General features: G+C 42.6%; 2 protein-coding genes across 2 annotated transcripts in view; both read right to left on the bottom strand.

Moving 5' to 3' along the window:
• LOC114438033 (uncharacterized) overlaps positions 1–21,412 on the bottom strand; it is a 143,411-nt gene that overhangs the window by 59,370 nt on the left and 62,629 nt on the right. The window contains 6 exon segments of the mRNA XM_028409059.1: positions 576–664; positions 3,475–3,561; positions 3,684–3,770; positions 3,887–3,949; positions 4,208–4,294; positions 5,419–5,434. Coding sequence (XP_028264860.1) covers positions 576–664; positions 3,475–3,561; positions 3,684–3,770; positions 3,887–3,949; positions 4,208–4,294; positions 5,419–5,434 — 429 coding nt within the window.
• The window catches only part of LOC114438034 (protein NLRC3-like), a 58,388-nt gene that overhangs the window by 31,334 nt on the left and 5,642 nt on the right, over positions 1–21,412 (bottom strand). Inside the window, exons 6-11 of the mRNA XM_028409060.1 lie at positions 12,318–12,494; positions 11,906–12,082; positions 11,280–11,510; positions 10,482–10,658; positions 10,067–10,243; positions 5,817–5,863 (exon numbers count right to left, since the gene is read on the bottom strand). Of these exons, the coding sequence (XP_028264861.1) occupies positions 5,817–5,863; positions 10,067–10,243; positions 10,482–10,658; positions 11,280–11,510; positions 11,906–12,082; positions 12,318–12,494 (986 nt within the window). The remainder of the gene's footprint in view (positions 1–5,816; positions 5,864–10,066; positions 10,244–10,481; positions 10,659–11,279; positions 11,511–11,905; positions 12,083–12,317; positions 12,495–21,412) is intronic.

The raw sequence follows: 21,412 nt of genomic DNA, 5'->3' as shown, positions 1-21,412 counted from the left end.
AGGGGAAATGTAGGGCTGGGCGATAATGATAATTATCGTGTTGATGAAGATTCTCAGTCATCCAGGTCATCATGAATCATGTAGACTCTACAAGTCCAGACGCCTTGCTTCAATCTTCTGTATGAACAATAATTATCACGATTTTTCAATAAAAATATGAATATGTATTTATGAGAAGGTAAAAAAAAATAATGATTACAGCTGCTTTACTTACATAGCCTTCCATGGGAGGTATAAATATTTAACTGATGTGAAGCTGCTCCACCTACATCATAGAGTGTATTCTGGCTTCAAATGACCTTCAGTCTGTGCTCAGTAATTGGCCATCCTGATTTCAGCAACCACTGATCAGTAATAACCTCAAACAGTGGGATTACGGGAGAGCTAAGGGGAGCCGAGGAAATGGTTATCTGACTATTTAACATCTCAAGTTTGATTGTATTAGGCTGATGTTAAGGGCCATTTGTGAAACCATGAAGACATGACTAAATAAAAACCATAGTTGTCATTGTCTGACTTCCTTAATACTCAACAGTGTCAGTGTATTTCTGGGGAAAAAACAGTGCTGCTCAGACCTTGTTTGACGTTGAGGGCGCGATCTTCAGTTTGTTGACTTGTCACAGGATGTGTTGTGGACACAGTTGTTCCTGGTGTCTGCACTGGGCTGAAAAAAGTAATGCAATTCAGACAACACTAAGACACATTCTGATACTGCAATAGTGGATATGTAATAAAGTGCACTATATTTTTGTGTATAGTGGTCCCTCGCCAGTGGCGGTTCTACATAGAATTACTCCCTGGACGAGAACCCCTTTCAGCCAGCCCCTATATCATTTTTTTGCCATTTAAGGCATGTACTATGTTACAATTCTACTGAGTCAAACACATGTCCTTGCTTATTCAGACAAAACAATGATATTTGACTGTACCAAAACAGGACTGCACTATAGACAAATATAATCTTATTATTTGTTAGCAATAATAGTGCTTTCAGATTTCAGTAAGCAACATAAAAGGTTGTTATGTGTACACATAACCAGTTATGGGCACTTAGTCATTTTGATAACTGTGTGATGGTGCAGACTGTGGGCATCAAGTAAGGAGAGGCTGCTAAATAGATGATAATAAAAGGAATAAAATATAAACAATCTAATGGACTTATGTTAGGAGAGAGTAGCTAACTAGTTAGCTAACCGACGAGCCAGAGCCCTGCATCATTGTTGAAGGACATTATAAAACTGATCTGATCTCTCAGTCCAGCATCAGACTACAGTCCTCTGTCTCTCTGCCTGCAGCATTGCTGTTTGTTCGGTTCATTGACATGGTAAAGATCTTGTATTAACGGTCACTCCTTCGATCATTCACGCTACTACACACAAACATGCAGTGACGCACACTATCAGGACAGAGTGAGACATCCCTACTTCACTCCCTCTCCATTCCATTTGGGAGACCCAGAGGTGAACTGTCCCCCTGCGCCCCCTCCCCTTCTCACACAGCTTCTGTGTACGGCACCTTCTCAGCAAGCAGGGGCGCCTGCAGCTGCAGGGGGCGCTAATTTGCAAATTTTCCACACAGTGATATGATAATATAATATAGAAAACAAACCGCTTCTGAGTTTTTATTTTATTTTATTTATTTATTTTTTCATCCCTGTGTGATGCCGCCCTGTGCAACTGCCCAGTTCGCCCACGCCCAAAACTGCCACTGTCCCTCACTATAACGCGGTTCACCTTTCGCGGCCAGTGCATTGTGTTCTGCATTCCGATTGGTAGGCCATTGTCAAGCAATCTCCTCGTTGCTGTATCTCCTGAACAGTACAGAATGCGAACTGAAAACAGGTTTAGATCTTTGGTTTCATTCTATAATACTGGACTAATTTTTCCCCTTTGAGAATGTTTAAACAAGAGAGAACAGGGTGAGAATGTTAATGCCTGTCTGAGAAAAGTGTATGAAGTGTGTAGTGAGGGTGACTATAATAATTGTAAAAAATACAGCTGACCACTTCACAGATTACACCTATTGCGGGTTATTTTTGGAATGTAACCCTTGTGATAAAAGAGGGACCACGTTATAACACTTTACCCTTTCCACCCCACAGCCCCCTTATAAGGGGGCTTTTGCACGCACCCAACAATAAAAGCCATATAACACTACACTATCCATGTTAAAAATATAATATCACATATCAAATTAAACAGGAAAACTCTAAGCACATATAAGTTATATTTACACACATCAAACATTTACACACGTCAACACTATGCACATTAATTATCAATCATCAAAATAAAACTCTCATATCAAAGTCAACCCACTTGCCACATGGTTATTGTTAGCTCTCTGATACTACAAGTCACACAAACAAACAAGGTGTCATATGAAAAAGTAAATCACTAGTTTAGAGGGAGTAACAAAAACTTCTGTAAATTTGCAATAAAAAGTCTGAAAGCAAAGTTTGAAAGCAATGAATGCTTGTTTATGTTTCTCTGGCCATTGGTGAGTCTAGCACAAATATTACTACTGTCTGTCAAATCTGTAGGTTCTGACTATTCAATAGAGGTGTCAATCATCCTAATCAACCTGTCCATTGCGAAGTATTGAGCCTGCCTATTTGTCGAAGTATTGGCTGCAATATCTGGGTCTGACCTATCTGCTTTATACATCTGTTATAACCTATAGATGTGATGAACACCAATAGTGACTTAAAAGTGAAATATATAGTTTGGTTCATCAAAAGATTCAAATTCCAAGACTTTAATAATTTCCAAGATGGCCAGCACAAGGCTGCCATCTTGAAAATTACATAGGTTGGACTAAACCCTATGTAATTTTGTTTCCCAAATTAGAATGAAATGAAACTTGGCAGACATAATGTCCACAAGCTTAGCTACAGCTTGAGATAACTTGGGTGCTTCAACTGCATCATTTCTAGGGAGATATTCATTGTAAAAGTGTAAATTTTCAACAGACGAGAATTATTTTTTCATTTTTGCTTTGTGCCATTTTAATTTACAAACTAATACTTACACATCTGAGCAAATTTCCCAGGTGTTCCCTTTGTTATGACACCAAAAGTATTCAAAAACACCTTGTGGTTGCTGAGATATACTCTATTCATTTTGGGCATGCCATTTTCAAGCTAAGGCCTTAAAAAATAGGCTTGGGGTTGAAAGGGCTGTAGCTCTAGTTGGCAGGACTGCTTCAATTACCAGTGCATTTTACGCTGTCATTGGGCTCTCTGAATTTTCTGCTTTTGTCTCACAACTGGCATTACTTTACTGATTTTATGTTTTTGTTTTACAAGTGCATTATTTTAGTATTTCTGTGTTTTTTTCTCCTGAATTTTGATGGATGTCCTTAACAGATCTTCAAGTTCAGTGTACCAGACCACACATTTTACCCGGTCATTGCTTTCCATTTTCTTTCTTAGAGGTAGCATCTGTTATTAGACAAATGACATTTTTTTTCTACCTTGTGTCTTCTCTCGAGAAGTTTATTGGGTCTCCTTTTGACTGGTCACTTCTCAGAGAAACATGAGTTGGTGCAGGAGAAAGTGGTCTGAAATGTAAGCATGTCAGCATAATTACTAGTTCCATGTCACATGGCCATTGCTTTCAAAATATATTCCACCTTTGTCCCAGATTCAGCATCTATTATCGGACAAATAACATTTTTTTTACCTTGTGTCTTCTCTCGAGAAGTTTATTGGGTCTCCTTTTGACTGGTCACTTCTCAGAGAAACATCAGTTGGTGCAGGAGAAAGTGGTCTGAAATGTAAGCAGGTCAGTATAATTACTAGTTCCATGTCACATGGCCATTGCTTTCAAAATATATTCCTCTGTCCCAGATTTAGCATCTATTATCGGCTAAGTGACATTTCTACCTTGTTGCTTCCCTTGTGAAGTTTGGTTCTTCTATGGACTGGTCACTTGTCAGAGAAACATGACTGGATGCAGGCAAACAGCCAATAAAAAAGCACATAATGCCAAACTTCAATTTCATTAAGCAATTTTCAACATTTTACATGGCCACTGAAGTCACTGTGTCTTTCTTAAACTAGAAGCCTGGGAAGAGTGGCTCTGTGTCCCTAACAGATCTTCAAGTTCAGTGTACCAGACCACACATTTTACACGGCCATTGCTTTCCGTCCATTTTCTTTCTTAGAGGTAGCATCTGTTATTAGACAAATGACATCTTTGTCTACCTTGTGTCTTCTCTCGAGAAGTTTATTGGGTCTCCTTTTGACTGGTCACTTCTCAGAGAAACATCAGTTGGTGCAGGAGAAAGTGGTCTGAAATGTAAGAACGTCAGTATAATTACTAGTTCCATTTCACGTGGCCATTTCAAAAAATATTCGCCTTTGTCCCAGATTCAGCATCTATTATCGGCCAAGTAACATTTTTTTCTACCTTGTTGCTTCCCTTGTGAAATTTGGTTCTTCTATGGACTGGTCACTTGTCAGAGAATCATCATAACTGGGTGCAGGCAAACCAATAAATAAAGCACATACATTTCTTCAAGAATTTTTTTAACATTTTACATGGCCACTGAAGTCACTGTGTCGTTCTTAAACTAGAAGCCTTGGAAGAGCGGCTCTGTGAACTTTACATTGAATGTATCTAATACCCTGTTCACACTGGGGAAATCAATCCAGCTAGAGCGGGATTTGGGCCGTATCTGGATATATCCTTTTTTTTCTGAGTGTGAACACTGCGAATATATCCAGCTTGATATCAATCCACCTCATGGAGGTGGATCTAGTCGGATTGGCTCAAATGTGGCTCAGGTCTGAACGCAAATGCAGATGAGTGAATCCGGCTAGCGATGTGCTACTTCCAATTCACGGGGAGCGAGACAAAAAACCGCACGACGCATGCGCACACGTGGTCCTACCGCAGCCTGAACGGACTCTGTATATTACGAGGTGCCACCTAGTGTTTTGGAGGACCGCAAACAAGCCAGATTAAGCCGGATTGAGTGCGGACAGGCTTGTGTGTGCCAAATTTGAAAATAGGTCTGAAAGTATCCAGGATAAAGACTATCCAGATACAATCCTACTCTAGCTGGAATGACTTTCTCCAGTGTGAACGGGGCCTAAGAGATGCAGCTTTCCTGATGGGACAGTGTAATAACTCAGTTCCACTTTCCCAATCCAGGAACACTGTTTATCAAAAGGACGTGATGTTTTCCGGTGATGAATAGTGTATCACTACTGTTTCATTTTTTACGTACACCTTTGTAAGTCATAGCAAAACTGTTCCTTTCCATTCCACCTCTGAGTAGCAGAGGCCCTTCAGACCCTTATCACAAAGAACCTGAGACCTCAAAAACCGGTCCTCAGTTTGAGGTCACTCAGGTTTCTCCTTCACCCTCTTTACAGTTTTGCCTTTTTTGCTCCTGTCAGATAGAACAAACCTGATGACAGATGTGTTTTCATCAAACTTCAGATCAGCACCATCTAAAAACACACATACACATTATTCTGTAGGTTTTCAAGTAGTAGACAGATCACAACAAAAATACAGACACAAAACAGTCACAATAACATCATTGTCTTTAATATATATGTATGTCAGTGAGACCCACCTATTCACTATTTTTTACTTAAGTTGGACTGATAGCAGCATTTAGATTTCTGATCACAATAATATCATTTACATGAGTTTTGCTGGTCTTGACATTTGTGTGATTCTGATTTTGCAACACAGGTTTGTGCTTACGCGTATTTTAGCCATAACTACTATTAATCTGGTTCCCAGAATATCAAGCACCTTCTTGTAATATGGAGACAACATTTTTGATCATAGACTTACACTTCTTCATGCCTGGTCTTAATCGATGCTCTCCGTCGAAGTCAAAACTGGACAAAACAAAAATAAACATTTACTTCCTAAAATGTGCAGTTGCAATTTTGGAGATTATTTTCTGTACTGGGTGAAGTACATCAAATAAGTAGTACATTGGCAATTACACATTTCCTACAATGCAAACTGTGCTAATAAAATAGAGTTAAAATTCTAGCAGTCATTTCCAATGCTGTAACATCTAACACCTAAAATGTTGTTGCATCATGCACATAAGGTCCATAATTAGTGTGGTAGCAGTGCCAGTAACTGAATTTCCTATCTTAAATAGGATTTTGACTTAGATTAGATATATTTTCAGTATGACCTATCTGTGAAACACACATATAAACACACATCCTAATAGGGCTGGTCAATATTACTTAAAATCAATATCACAATTATTTGATGCTTTTTCCTCGATAAAAATTAATGAACGATTATTTTCATTACTTTTCTTCAATGTCAGCTTTGCTCATGGCTTCTCTTTGAGTGAACGTAGACTAGATCGAGGAGACCCAGTCACATGACATAAGCTTGTTACATACTCCACTATAACAGAGAAATCTCTTTGTGGTTCCGAGGTGGCAAGAACAAGAACAGAATTCTTTCTGGCCCTGACTGTTTTTGGCCAATTAAAACAGAATCTACATTTTACCGCGGAAGAGAAACACAAACAGAACGTAAAGATGACAGAATAGTATATTTTTTAAACAATGCAACCAACAGTCATTTTACACGCACAGAAACAGTGTTTGAATACGTACATCAAACAGACCCATGTATAAAAATAACTTACTGCAAGTAACATGTTTGTACTTAAATGATATTCAGCTTTTGGATGGCGTTAGCTAGCAGATAACAGCTAACTAGTTCACTCCTTCAAGTGATGCTAACAGTGTAGGAGCATTAAGCAGTGGCGGTTCTACATTGAATTACTCCCCGGGCGAGACCCCCCCCCCCCCCCCCGTAAGTAATTTTTTAAATTAAACTACCGTAACATAAGGCATGTAAACTAGAGCACTACAATTGTACTGAATCAAACGTATGTCCTTGCTTATTCATTGGGGCAACAGTGGCGCAGTGGGATAGCAGGGTTGTCCAATAACCGGTGGTTCGATCCCAACTCCTCAAGTCACTGTTGTGTGTTCTTGGGCAAGACACTTCACCCTAGTCACTAGTCACTGTGGCACGCCTTGCTAGTCATTGTATGACACTGCTTGTGCAGCAGCTGTAAAGAATTTCCCTCTGGGATTAAAACAGTATCTAAAAATAAAAAAAATTCAGACAAAACAAAAATATTTCACTGTATTAAAACAGGACTGCATTTATACATAAATATAATTCTTTATTAGCAATGATAGTGCTTTCAGATTTTAATAAGCAGCATAAAGGTTGTAATGGGTAACACTTTGTTCAACTAGTCATTTTGAAACCTGTGTGATGGTCCAGGCTGTGGGCATCGCGTGAAGAGAATGGAATGAATGGATGAAAAATATGGATAGAAAATAATCATTCCCACTTTTTCACCTGTATTTAACTCATAATCCAGCTGACAGTCAGCAGTATTCTTACTTTATCGTTAATCAGCCTGTCATTGATGAACGGACTTATGTTAGCAGACAGTAGATAACTTGTTAGCTAACCGACGAGCCAGAGCAGCGCATCATAGAGGGACGTTATAAAAACACAGCACGCAGCATCAAACTCTTAGTCCAGCATCAGACTACAGTCCTCTGTCTCTCTGCCTGCAGCACTGCTGTCTGTCCTGTCCTGCTGCTGTCTTGGCTTGGCCCCAAAACTTCCGTGTTGTTTAATGATCTTAACGGTAAGACCTCTCACTCCTTCGATCATTCACGCTATTTACACTATACACAAACACCCAGTGACGCACACTATCAGGACAGAGTGAGACCTCCCTCCTTCACTCCCTGTCCATTCCTTTGGAGACCCAGAGGTCAGCTGTCCCTCGCGCCCCCTCCCCTCCTCTCACAGCTTCTGTGCGGCAGCTTCTCAGCATCAGGGGCGCCTGCAGCTGCAGGGGGCGCTAATTTGCCAATTCTCCACACAGTGATCCATAATATACATAGAAAACTGCCGCACAGATGATTTTTTTTCCAACTGCTCGTGCCGCCCCCTGTGTGATGCTGCCCCGGGTGACCGCCCGGTCTACCCGTGCCCAAAACCGCCACTGCCCATCAGTCCGGCTGCACTGTCCTCTCTGTCACCCGCAGCTTTCTGTCCAGTTTGCTGACATAAACCAAAAACTTTAGCTTTGATCAAAGATGTTGTATTGACGGTAAGAGCTCTCACTCTAATGACTATTTACCGTCATACACACGTATATGACCACACAATAAGGAGAGTCAGACATCCACTGTGAACAAGATCTTTGTTGTAAGAAGACAAAGATTTTTTTATGTGACTTGTTTCATCCAGCAGAGTGAATAATTTTTTATTTTATACTTTATACTATTTGATACTTTAATAATTCCAGAGGGAAATTGTTTAAGGCTGCTGCCAAGCAGTGTCATACCATGACCAGCAAGGCATGCCACACCAGTGAGTTATATACATCCACAATTCTCAGGACTTTGTGAACAAGATGGAGAAGATCCAAATGGACCCAGATGACACCATGGTCTCATTTGATGTCACCTCCTTGTTCACCTGCATCCCTACATCAGAAGCCACAGAGATGGTAAGGACTTGCCTCACACAAGACAGCACACTTAAGGAGAGAACCAACCTAACGCCAGACCACATCTGTGACCTGCTGGACCTCTGCCTGACCACCACTTATTTCCAGTACAATGGGAACTTTTACAGACAGAAGCACGGCTGCGCAATGGGATCACCTGTGTCTCCTATTGTGGCCAACCTCTACATGGAAGAAGTGGAGAGAAGAGCCCTGAGTTCCTATCCTGGAACCACCCCCACCCACTGGTTTAGATATGTGGATGACACCTGGGTCAAAATCAAGACCAACGAAGTGGAACGGTTCACAGAACACATCAATGCTGTGGACAACAACATCAAGTTCACTCAGGAGGACACCAGGGACAACAATCTGGCCTTCTTGGACTGCACAGTACATATTGAGGAGGACAGGAGCCTTAATGTGGAAGTGTACAGGAAACCCACACACATGGACCAGTACCTGTTGTTTGATTCACACCACCCACTGGAACACAAACTGGGAGTCATCAGGACCCTGCAGCACAGAGCACAAACTGTACCAACCAGCTCAGAGGGGAAGAAGAAGGAGCAACACCACATCAGGAAGGCCCTGCAAACATGTGGCTACCCCAAATGGGCACTCATCAAAGCCACGAAAACAAGACCCCCCAACAACAAGAAGAAGGACAACACCAGGCGGAGAAAGAACATCTCCATTCCATATGTGTCAGGAGTATCAGAGAAACTCCGCAGGATCTTCAACAACCATGACATCCCGGTCCATTTCAAACCGATGACAACACTGAGACAGAGACTGGTTCACCCGAAGGATAAGATTCCCAGGGAGAAACACAGCAATGTGATATATGCAGTCCAGTGCAGTGAGGAATGCTCTGATCTGTACATTGGAGAAACTAAACAACCACTCCACAGACACAACACACAGGCTTTATACACAGGAGGGCAGGAAGACAATTGAACACAGGTGAAGCACATTAGGGCGGAGCAGGTAATCAAAGGAGGGGGAAGGGAGCACACATGAGGAAGGGGAAGTAAACAGAACTGAAACACAAGGGGAAGATCAAGTTTCAAAATAAAACAGGAAGTGACTAGTAAAACTAAAACTAATACAAACAGAAAATGAACTACAAAATAAAAGACCTGGCTGAAACCATGACAAGCGTAACGTCTCTAAAACCTGTATGTGTGTGTGTGTGTGTACGATATGCTCTGCACAATGCAGTGGGAGAGCCGTATGAGGACTACACACACGTTTCTTGTGAAGTATGAAAAGTTTGTTTTTGTTCTTGCCACCTCTAGAACATGAACAGAGTTCTCTGTTCTCTGCAGTACGTAATGAGCATTTTTATTTTTTTATTTTTTTTTTTATTTTGTATTTTTTACAGCAAGGGGACATCACAGAAAAGTAATAATTGAATTAACGTTAATGAGTAAGATTACGTCTGTTAGAGGGTCTAAATGTCAGTTTTGATATATTTTCGGTTAATTGCCCAGCCCTACATCCTGACATTTGAACATACCATACTTTCTCCAGCTTCATATCTGGATCATCAGATACATCAGAGAGCATCTTCTTTCCTTTGTCTCCTGGGTGATTATAACTCAGATCCAGCTCTTTCAGCTGGGACGTCTTGTTGGATCTGAGAGCTGTGGCCAGGAAACAGCAGCCTTTCTCTGTCACCTGACAGCCTGCCAACCTGCAGACCACACAGTCAGAAATGACTCTTGTTTTGTTAAAAATAATTATTATGTATTTTAGTAAGTGTTAAGGAAAGACGAGTTTGTGTTGCGTTTTATTTTTTTACAGCACATGCCAGCAAACTATAGCTTGCTAGGTGCCTGACTTACACAGCAGTCAGACACACATGAGCGACATAAAGACCGCCACAGACATGGGACTCAATGCACTGTTGATTTATGTAATAAGAGACTTACCTGAGAATCTCCAGTTTACAGAGTGGACTCTGAAGCCCTTCAGCAAGTTGCTGCACACCAGAATCCAGCAGGTCATTATGACTCAGGTCCAGCTCTGTGAGGTTGGAGGATGGAGAGCTAAGGACTGAGGATGTCAGAGCGCGGCATGATTCTTCAGAGAGCTCACACCAAGTCAGCCTGTGAACATATGTGTTATCAGAAAGGCTGCCAGACAGATGTGTGGAAAAGTCAGCAAGTCACTAGTGGATCATCACTGTATTTGGCTTTTGATCAATGGTAAAAGGGAAAGCAGTGATGGGTCATGATGATGTTGTGGCACTTGGGCCTTTTCCTTGTTGTCAAAATGTGAAAATGTGAAAAGCAGCTTAAGGTTAGTGTGTAGATGCAGACGGAGCAACTGTCACGTGTACAGCTGTGCTTGCACTTCCCCAATTATTGGGTCAGGTGGTAGTAAATGCATAGGTGAGGAACCAGTATGTCCTTTGTTATGGTAACACACATGAAGACATGCAGGCTGAGGTGTGAGATGTTTAGCACAGCATTAAAGGAGCCAACATTTAGAAGTACACTCTATTTGAGGAAATGTCTTCAAATCCTGAAAGGAATAGGTCCAGACCACAACACAGTGAAACACTGGACAAACGGGTGTGACACACAAGAAGTGTAACCAGCACCTGGATTGATTTATTATAGATTATATGTAACTACTGTTCAGGTTAAGTAAGAAAAATGCTTAATGTGCAGTTGGTTGATACTGAAATCATGTTTTGAAGAGAAATGAATTATGAAGGTACTTACAAAGTGGTTTTGGAGGCTTTGACGACTGGTAACATTGCCAAAAGCAGCTTCTCTGATTTCAGATACTTCTTAAGATCAAACACATGGAGGTTCTCATCTGATGTCAACAGAACAAAAGTCAGAGCTGACCAGTGTGAGGGAGAGAACTGTTCAAACTCCTGTGTTCCTGACTGGAGCTGCATTTTGACTTCTTCAACAAGAGAGTGGTCATGCTCTCCATCATAGTCAAAACTGTACAAATAAAAAGAAATGTCCATTCTTCATTGTAGCGCAATCACAGTATTTGACATAGTTTTTGTTACTGCATGAGTAAGTAGAAAAAGTTGGTACACTTTCAACTTCATATCTGCAATACTGTAAACTGCCTTAATAGCAAATACTTAAATGTTTGTAATGGCCAATTGTCTAGCAGCGGTGGTTTCCACTTCTGTTACACATGACTTCAAATGTTGCTTTATGCACACAACTACATAAGCTCCATATTTAGCATGGGAGCTAGTAATTGGCAATTTCAAAATTTCACCATCTTGATTTGAAATTGAGTCCATAGACGTGGAGCCAGCAATTTGTGATACTTTCTCCTTTAGCATAGAAAGAGATTTACTGTGGCTTGTTCTGAAACATACCATACTGTCTCCAGCTTCATATCTGGATCATCAGCTATATCAGAGAGCATCTTCTTTCCTTTGTCTCCTGGGTGATTATAACTCAGATCCAGCTCTTTCAGCTGGGACGTCTTGTTGGATCTGAGAGCTGTGGCCAGGAAACAGCAGCCTTTCTCTGTCACCTGACAGCCTGCCAACCTGCAGACCACACAGTCAGAAAAGACTTGTTTTGTTAAAAATAATTATTATGTATTTTAGTAAGTGTTAAGGAAAGACGAGTTTGTGTTGCATTAGATTTTTTACAGCACATACCAGCAAACTATAGCTTGCTAGGTGCCTGACTTACACAGCAGTCAGACACACATGAGCGACATAAGGACCGCCACAGACATTGGACTCAATGGACTGTTGATTTATGTAATAAGAGACTTACCTGAGAATCTCCAGTTTACAGAGTGGACTCTGAAGCCCTTCAGCAAGTTGCTGCACACCAGAATCCAGCAGGTCATTATGACTCAGGTCCAGCTCTGTGAGGTTGGAGGATGGAGAGCTAAGGACTGAGGATGTCAAAGCGCTGCATGATTCTCCAGAGAGCTCACACCAAGTCAGCCTGTGAACATATCTGTTATCAGAAAGGCTGCCATACAGATGTGTGGAAAAGTCAGCAAGTCACTAGTGGATCATCACTGTATTTGGCTTTTGATCAATGGTAAAAGGGAAAGTAGTGATGGGTCATGATGATGTTGTGGCACTTGGGCCGTTTCCTTGTTGTCAAAATGGGAAAAAGGGAAAAACAGCTTAAGGTTAGTGTGTAGATTTTTTATTTTTATTTTTTTTTATCTTAGATACATTAGTAATCCCAGAGGGAAATTGGCTGCTGCCAAGTAGTGTCATACAACGACTAGCAAGGCGTGCCACACAGGCAGTGCGGGTGAAGTGTCTTGCCCAAGAACACACAACAATGACTTAGGAAGGAGTTGGGATCAAACCACCAACCTTCCGGTTATTGGACAACCCTGCTATACCACTGAACCACTGTTGCCCAAAAAGATGCAGACGGAGCAACTGTGACATGTACAGCTGTGCTTGCAGTTCCCCAATTATTGGGTCAGGTAGTAAATGCAGGTAGTAAATGCATAGGTGAGCAACCAGTGTGTCCTTTGTTATGGTAATAGACATGGAGACATGCAGGCTGAGGTGTGCGATGTTTAGCACAGCATTAAAGGAGCCAACATTTAGAAGTACACTCTAGAGCAGGGGTCTCAAACTCAACTTACCCGGGGGGCCGCTGGGGGTAGAGTCTGGGTGAGGCTGGGCCGCATTAGGGCCACATTAGAAAAAAGGGTTTCAAATATTCCAAAAAAGTACAACTGGTCCAATCGTCTCAATCTTTATTAATAACAGGTCAGAATAGGGATGCAAATTATTAATTCATTAATCAAAAATATCATAATCTAGACTTTATGCAAGCGTGAGGGCGGTACACACCTCATGTGCTTTACCTACAAGTTTGCATTGAAACAGTAGGGACCACATTTCTTTAGGCCAATTCAGAGTGGTTGCGATTCTTTCACTAAAATAGCAATCCACTTCAGACTCTCTGAATGGTGGCACTCAGTGGCATAGGAAGCATTAAAAATGTGGGGGGGACACCTTCTGTGGGTGGTTGGTGAAAAAAAGTACATCAGTATATTATGAAATATAATATAATAATATGAAGTAGTTGTGATTTCCTGTGGATTTTAACAGGTTGTTAAACTATTTTACCTACAGAAGTAAACACTTAATGACTATTTCAGAGACAGATTCAACAAAAACTCGGTGACAAGCAGAAACTAATTCCAAGTGAAACAACAGTTTTGTCAAACATACTGGTGCTACTACACTAACAGCCTCCATATCTGAGGCCTCTCATTTACAGAGACAAAAAACTGGCAAATCCCATAGAAAAATGAACCAAACTGCTTAATGCAGATAATACTGAAACACTAAAAATACTAACTTACAAAAAGATGCATGTCTTTATTTTTATTTGCTTATAAAACTGCTCAATTCACAACAAGCCTTGTGGATGTGTTTATAATGATGCACTGCCTCATCTGCTACATCAGTGTTTCCCTGTTCATATAATGCTCCACTGTGTCCTGACGGTCCATCACATGTGTTTTATTCTTGCTGATAAGAATAGGAGCAGGTGGCTATGTGCACTGGCTAGGCGAGGCTGAAGCTAGCAGGCTAACAGGAGCTAACCTGGCCTTATTACAATATGGGTTAATGCTGAAAACAACTCTAACTCTCTGTGTCTTTGTTGGGAATCTCCTCATGTCCACTGTGTGTGGGGAGGGAGCAGAAAAGGCAAACAACATGTTGTTAGACAAATAAGACCGTCTACTGTAACTGAAAGTAAACAGCAGCTTCCTCCCAACTTTTCTAAGTTGATTTAACATCAACCTAACGTCACCTGGGTCCATGTGACAAAGCAGTAAGGCTTCAGCATGAGCTGGACTTTGTGGGATGACACTGACGTCACCTCCTCCAGCTTCGACCAGGACTGACGGTTCTCTTTACGGTGTTTTTACGCTCACTCGAAGAAACCACTGGCTTTATCAACTTCATTACTATAGTAACGGTATTGCAGCGCTGTGGTAACCATGGAGAAAACATGGAGTGGATTTCAGTGGTGAGGTTATTCTCTTATGAACCAAGTGGAACGGAGTTTTTCACGAGCAAGCGAAACAGCGTTAGGTGGAGTTTCCTACTCACTAAATGTGTGTGTGTGTGTGTGTGTGTGGGGGGGGGGGGGGGTCCAAATGGGCCGTTTTAAAATGTGGGGGGGACACGTCCCCCTCTGATATAATGGTAGCGACGCCTATGGTGGCACTAAAGCAATGTGCTTGCTCACATCAAATGTGTCATGAGGAGAATGAGGAACCTGTCGTGAGGCAGATGGGTGTGGAGTCGCAGAGGGGAGACGCTCTAGCTCTAAGGCCCTCACCTTCAGGTGCATGGCCTCCACCTCTAACTCGCGATTTCTAATATCAATTTCTTTTATTCTGTGAGTTAGCTGCATCTTCTCTGCCGTCATAGCAGGCGTAACAGAAGGACCAGAGGGAGCGGTTGGGCTGGGCCGCACCGTGTCACGGGAGCTCACGTCAGCTTTCGCCGCCTCCTCTACAGAGGGCAAAGACACACACAGATCTTCCTCCACTAGCTTTTCCTGCAAAAGCTGTTTCAGTTCCTCCTTTTTAATGTTGTGAGGCACTCTGACCTGAAAACGCGCAGCAATCATTAATAAATCCACCTTCCTACACTCGTCCAACTGCTGGACTGTAGGATTTTTCACAAAATACTCTAAACTCCATATTCAGAGCAAAACTGTCAACCTGTATTATGTTGAGTTTGCGCGTGAAAAAGGAGTGCTTTTTGACAAGTGGTGTCACGCTACCGGCACTAAAAGTTTTGAACAGCTGCGAGAGTTGGTGCTGCTAGAGGAGTTCAAAAAGTGTCTTCCTGATCGAATAGTTGTATTTAAACGAACAAAAGGTCGACACGATTGCTGCAGCTGCTGTTCTGGCTGATGAGTTTGAGCTTACTCATAAGAGTTTCTTTGTGCCACCTGTGCGTTGCGAACCCCCAGTCCAGTCTTTCCTTTCGGCGCAGCCTGGCTGTGACGAGACATACGAATGTTTTTATTGTCATGAGACTGGTCACTTTATTGCAGCCTGCCCTGTACTAAAGAATAAAGAACAAAATAAGAGCAAAAATCCTTCCCCTGTGAGTTTGATCCAAAGTGAGACCCAGATTGCACCAGATCTGTATGAAACATCAGAGATTGATGATGATTTTAAACCTTTCATTTCAAAAGGATTTGTTTCTTTAAGTGGCAGCGAGGAGGACCATGTTCCAATCACTATTTTGAGAGACACTGGTGCTAAGCATTCACTGATCCGACACGGCGTCTTGCCGTTTTCAGAGAAAAGTTACTGCGGTTCTGATTTGTTGGCGTGGGGAATTAAATTAAGTGTGGTGCGCATGCCGCTGCACCAAGTTGCGCTCTCCTCCCCTTTGATTTCTGGCACTGTGCGCATTGCTTTGCGAGATCAGTTACCTGTAGCAGGCATTGATATCATTCTTGGAAATGATCTTGCAGGGAAAAAGGTATTTCCTCCCGTTGTCGATGACCCAATCGCGGAGAATAATATAAATACTCCGTCTGTGCCAGATCTGCGCTCTATTTTTCCACAGTGCATCGTGACACGCACTCAAGCTCGGAAGCTTGACGTCGTAGACATTTCAGACTCAGTCAAAAATGAGTCTGTTGTGTCTGTGGATGTGGGCATGTTGCCAAATGCAAATGACTTAGATATAGATAAAAAAGTACTTATCAATGCTCAACAGTCTGATAACACATTGTCTGCCTGTTTGTCTGCTGCTAAAGAGAGGAAAGATGTGACACAGTCAGTCAATTACTCATTTGATGACGGCGTCCTTGTACGAAGATGGATCCCTGTGTCCAGTGATGAAAGTTGTTCTGTCACTCAGATTGTGGTGCCAAAAGACTTCCGTATGCAGGTGTTACATTTAGACCACGATCATGTCCTTTCTGGTCATTTGGGTGTAAAAAAACATACCAGCGAATACTCTTTTTTTGGCCAGGGTTAAAGTCTGATGTGGTAAAATTTTGCTGTTCCTGTCACGTCTGTCAGATGGCAGGAAAACCTAATCAGGTGATTCCTCGGGCCCCATTACATCCCATTCCTGTAATCGGTGAGCCATTCGAACATGTGATTGTTGATTGTGTGGGTCCATTGCCAAAGACAAAATCCGGTCATCAGTATATCCTGACAATGATGTGCGCTGCCACACGCTTGCCAGAGGCTGTCCCTTTACGCTCGCTACGGGCGAAGTCAGTGATAAAGACACTGATAAAATTCTTCTCTACCTTCGGGTTGCCAAGGCGCATTCAAACAGACCAAGAAACAAACTTCATGTCAAAAGTGTTTGCCCAGGTGATGTCAGAGTTGGCTGTTAAACATAATGTGTCCAGTGCGTATCACCCACTGGAGAGGTTTCACCAAACACTTAAGTCCATGCTCTGAGAGAGATGAGATGGCTTGCTAACCAGCCGAACCCTGCGGACAGTGTGCTGGTTTATGTTAGTTCCTTCAGAGAACGGTTACACACTGCATGCGAAAAAAAGCCAAAGAATCACTCGCTGTCGCTCAGTCCAAAATGAAGAAGCATTATGATAAAAAGATGCACAATCGCATTTTTCAGCCAGGAGACACTCTCGTTCTGTTGTGGGTTCCGGCCTTGAGGCCAAATTCTCTGGTCCGTATGAAATTGAGAGAAAAATCAGTGAAACTGATTATGTTGTGAAGACTCCCGACAGGAAAAAGAAGTCTTGTGTGTGTCACATAAACATGTTGAAGAGGTATATTCCTCGGGGTGCCGGCACGCCAACAGCTGCTACCGTCACGTGCGTCTCCACTGTGGTGCCGCACTCCAGCGAGTCTGATGGTGATGAGCTGCATAAGCAGACTGCTGCAGTTCCTAGTCCGCGCTTGGAAAACTCACAAATTCTGGAAAAGTTGGAAGAACATTTGTCTGATCTATCCCAATCTGCCAGGGATGACATTTGTTACCTCATTCGTGGACACATGTCCATATTCGGTGACACACCAACACAGACTAAAATCATTCAGCATGATGTGGATGTTGGAGATAACCAGTCCATGAAGCAGCTCACGTAGCGCGTGAATCCAGTGAAACGCGCCGCTATGAAAAAAGAGGTTGGATAGAAAATGGATTTGCTGTCCCAAGCAGCAGTCAGTGGAGCTCGCCTTCACTCCTTGTCCCAAAGCCTGACCAAACTCATCGGTTCTGCACCGATTACCGTAAGGTGAATGCTGTTACAAAGCCTGACTCGTTTCCTCTGCCCCGTGTGGACGACTGTCGATAGAGTGGGTTCAGCTAAATATGTGACAAAACTGGATCTATTAAAGGGTTACTGGCAGGTGCCACTCTCTCCCTGTGCCTCTGAGATCTCTGCCTTCATTACTCCTGACCATTTCCTCCAGTACACAGTCATGCCGTTTGGTTTAAGAAACGCTCCAGCTACTTTCCAGCGGCTCATGAACACGCTCCTTGCTGGAGTTGGAAATTGTGAGGCCTATCTCGACGATATTGTTATCTATTCTTTCACATGATCAGAACATATGAGCACCTTGAGAGAGGTATTTCAGCGCTTAGAGAAGGCATCACTAACGCTGAATTTGGCTAAGTGTGAATTTGGAAAAGCTGAGGTCACCTATCTGGGGAAACAGGTGGGACAAGGGAAAGTGCGCCCTCTGTTGGCCAAAGTGCAGGCCATTGTAGATTTCCTGGTGCCAGAAACAAGACGACAGCTCCGCCGCTTTCTGGGCATGTGTGGTTATTACCGGGGATTTTGTAAAAACTTTGCAAATGTCGTGGCTCCTCTCACTAGCCTGACAAGTCCTTCTTCTCCGTTTGTGTGGAGTGATGTGTGTCAGCAGGCCTTTGTCTCTGCTAAGGCTCTCCTGTGCAGTGCACCTGTGCTGGCTGCTCCCAGTTTCGAGTGTCCTTTTAAACTGGAGGTTGACGCCAGCACTCACGGAGCAGGCGCTGTACTTTTGCAGGAGGATGAAAAAGGAATCGATCATCCTGTGTGTTTCTTTTCAAAGAAATTTGACAAGTGCCAGCTACATTATAGCACAATAGAAAAGGAAGCATTGGCGCTGCTGTGGGCACTGCAGCATTTTGAAGTTTATGTTGGCTCTACTTCCAAACCAGTTTCTGTGTTTTCAGACCACAACCCACTGGTGTTTCTTTCGCAAATGCATAACAACAATCAACGGCTCATGCGCTGGTTGGTCCCTGCTGTTACAAGATTTTAATATTGTGGTTCACCACATAAAGGGATCAGAAAATGTTGTGGCCGATACGTAGGATCAAACATTTCTAGGCTTTCCAGGGCCTCGGCCACTGGAGTTCAGCCTTTAAAGACGCCTTGAGCCTGGCACACTCCAGAAGACAGGTGAGTTTGTTTGGGCAGGAACTGGGACAGTCTGTTTAGGAACTCTGTATGGTTTAGCTTGTGTGTTAGCATGCGCTTCGTTCGTGTGTTCTCTGCTGCGAGCAGAGGTGTGTTAATGTACACTTTGTCCTTTGTGTTTTTTCTGCTGTAGGCAGAGGTGTGCGAGTGTGCACTTACGTTCGTGTGTTTCTCTGCTGGAGGCAGAGGTGTGTGTGCGCACTCGGTTTTCATGTGTGTTTGCGTACGCTTCGTTGTGTTCTCTGCTGTGAGCAGGGGTGTGAGTTCGTGTGTGCTTAAACTTTCGTGAGTTTCTCTGCTATGGGCAGAGGTGCTGCCGGCCATAGTAGTGGTTGTGGCGGTAGCGTGTGTGGCCATGTGGTCTGTGATTCCATTAATTAAAAGGCAGAACTGGTTCTGTGGGCAGGACTTTTCTGTTTCGTGTAGTAATGGGATCACTTCGTGTGTGTTAACCCTCTAGTTGGCAAACCGGGGGTTTGCTTTTATGTTACATGCCGGTACTCGTTTGTTGTGTGTATGTCTGTGTCTCTGCTTTCTGTGCAGGTTCCTAATGCTTCCAGTGAACCAAGTGGATCATCCACACCTGAGTCCACTTGGTCCTCATCAGCAGAAGTACATCAGCTGGAGGTGTGCACATGGCCGGGGCCAGTGTGGGCCAACTTGTGGACGCTCACACCATGCGTCTTTGCTCCGTCCAGAGGGACGAGAGCATGATAATTAGCACTGATCTTTTTAGTTTTGCTTTTGTGTTTGATTTACTATTTTTGTTATTCATTTAAGTAAATAAATTTAATTCATAGTCACTGTTTTCGACTGCTGTCTCTTCCTCAGGCCTGGGTAACATTGTTGCTTCCCCTCATTTCCTGGACTAACCGGGGAACATAACAATTTTTCTTTTTTTAGGTTTTAGCTTCCATTCATTGGCTCCCAGTGCATTTTAGGATTGATTTTAAAATTCTTTTATTTGTTTTTAAATGTCTTTATGGCCTCGCCCCACAGTATCTGTCCGACCTGCTTCAGCCATACACTCCCTCACGCTCTCTCAGGTCGGCAGATCAGTCTCTTTTAATAATCCCTAAAACAAAGAGGAAATCCAGAGGTGATCGTGCTTTCGCAGTCACTGCCCCCAAACTCTGGAACAATCTGTCCCTGCACATTAGGTAGGCTGACTCTCTTGCAGCTTTTAAATCCTCTTTGAAAACACACCTTTTCTCTTTGGCTTTTAACTCAGTCTGAGATGTTGACTTTTACTGTTTTATGTTTTTACTATGTTTTTATTGTTTTTTATCTTTACGTGTTTTATATGCTTTTGTATTGGTGGACAGCACTTTGGCCAACTGGGTTGATTTTAGTGCTCTATAAATAAAGTTGAGTTGAGTTGAGTTTGCAGATTTGATTAACGATTAATTGATAAGCGGCGATTTTCCTGGGCCTGAATTTCCCTCAGTTTCACTGACTAAAATCTAAACATTGTTTACTAAATAAACTGCATGTCATATTCCTTAATGGGTGATTTGCTGTACCTTTGGAGATGCAGTACAGACAATGACATTTATGTAAGCTAGTATAACAAAATCAATTGTGAATAGAAATTAAATAAAATATGTCAAGCTGCTTTAACATGAAAATAAGTTGTTCACTGGCGCTTGTTTAAAGTGAGGGCAGCTACTGAGAACACATGTTCTATTCATCAGCATCCTGATTAAAAAGAAAGAAAGAAATTCCAAGTACTTCATGTGACCTGCGAGCACAAATGGAAATGCTGATTAACACGTGGCAATCTCCTACTTTGATCCATTCTGGGACTATATTCTGATGGAGCACTGCTACATGCGCACAGAGATCACACAGCACCTGAAAACAAACACCATCAACATACCAGCATGGCTAGGCTGCGGAGAACTGTCCAACAGACAGCACGTCGCTTGACACAGTTTTCAATGCGCGCTCTCTGTCCGCTGGTGCAGTACGCTCACATGTGTGTGCGCACGCCTGTGTGTGTGTGTGTGTGTGTCGGGGGGGGGGAGGGGGGGGGCAAACTCCTCCGCAGCGGAGAAATGTGCGAGCATGCAGAGACAAAAAACGACACGCCGAGCGGAACGGAGACTGCCACTCCTCAAAAAAAAATTAAAACTAAATATCAGAGAAATACTGAAGAGGCAATTAATGATAAAAATAAAATGCACAGGACCAGCCTCAGCAAATAAGTGTGTGTGAGTGTGTGTGCAGGCCACACTGACACTAAACTTTGATGTCAAGTGGGGGGCCACAAATTTGAGACCTCCGCTCTAGAGGAAATGTCTTGAATCCTGAAAGGAATTGGTCCAGACCACAACACGGTGAAACACTGGCCAAACGGGTGTGACCGACACCTGGATTGACTTGTTATAGATTATATGTAACTACTGTTCAGTTTAAGTAAAAAAAAATGCTTAATGTGCAGTTGGTTGATA

This window comes from Parambassis ranga, chromosome 7, assembly GCF_900634625.1.
Source record: "Parambassis ranga chromosome 7, fParRan2.1, whole genome shotgun sequence".
Taxonomy (NCBI): Eukaryota; Metazoa; Chordata; class Actinopteri; family Ambassidae; genus Parambassis; species Parambassis ranga.
This window is presented reverse-complemented; position numbering and strand designations above follow the sequence as displayed.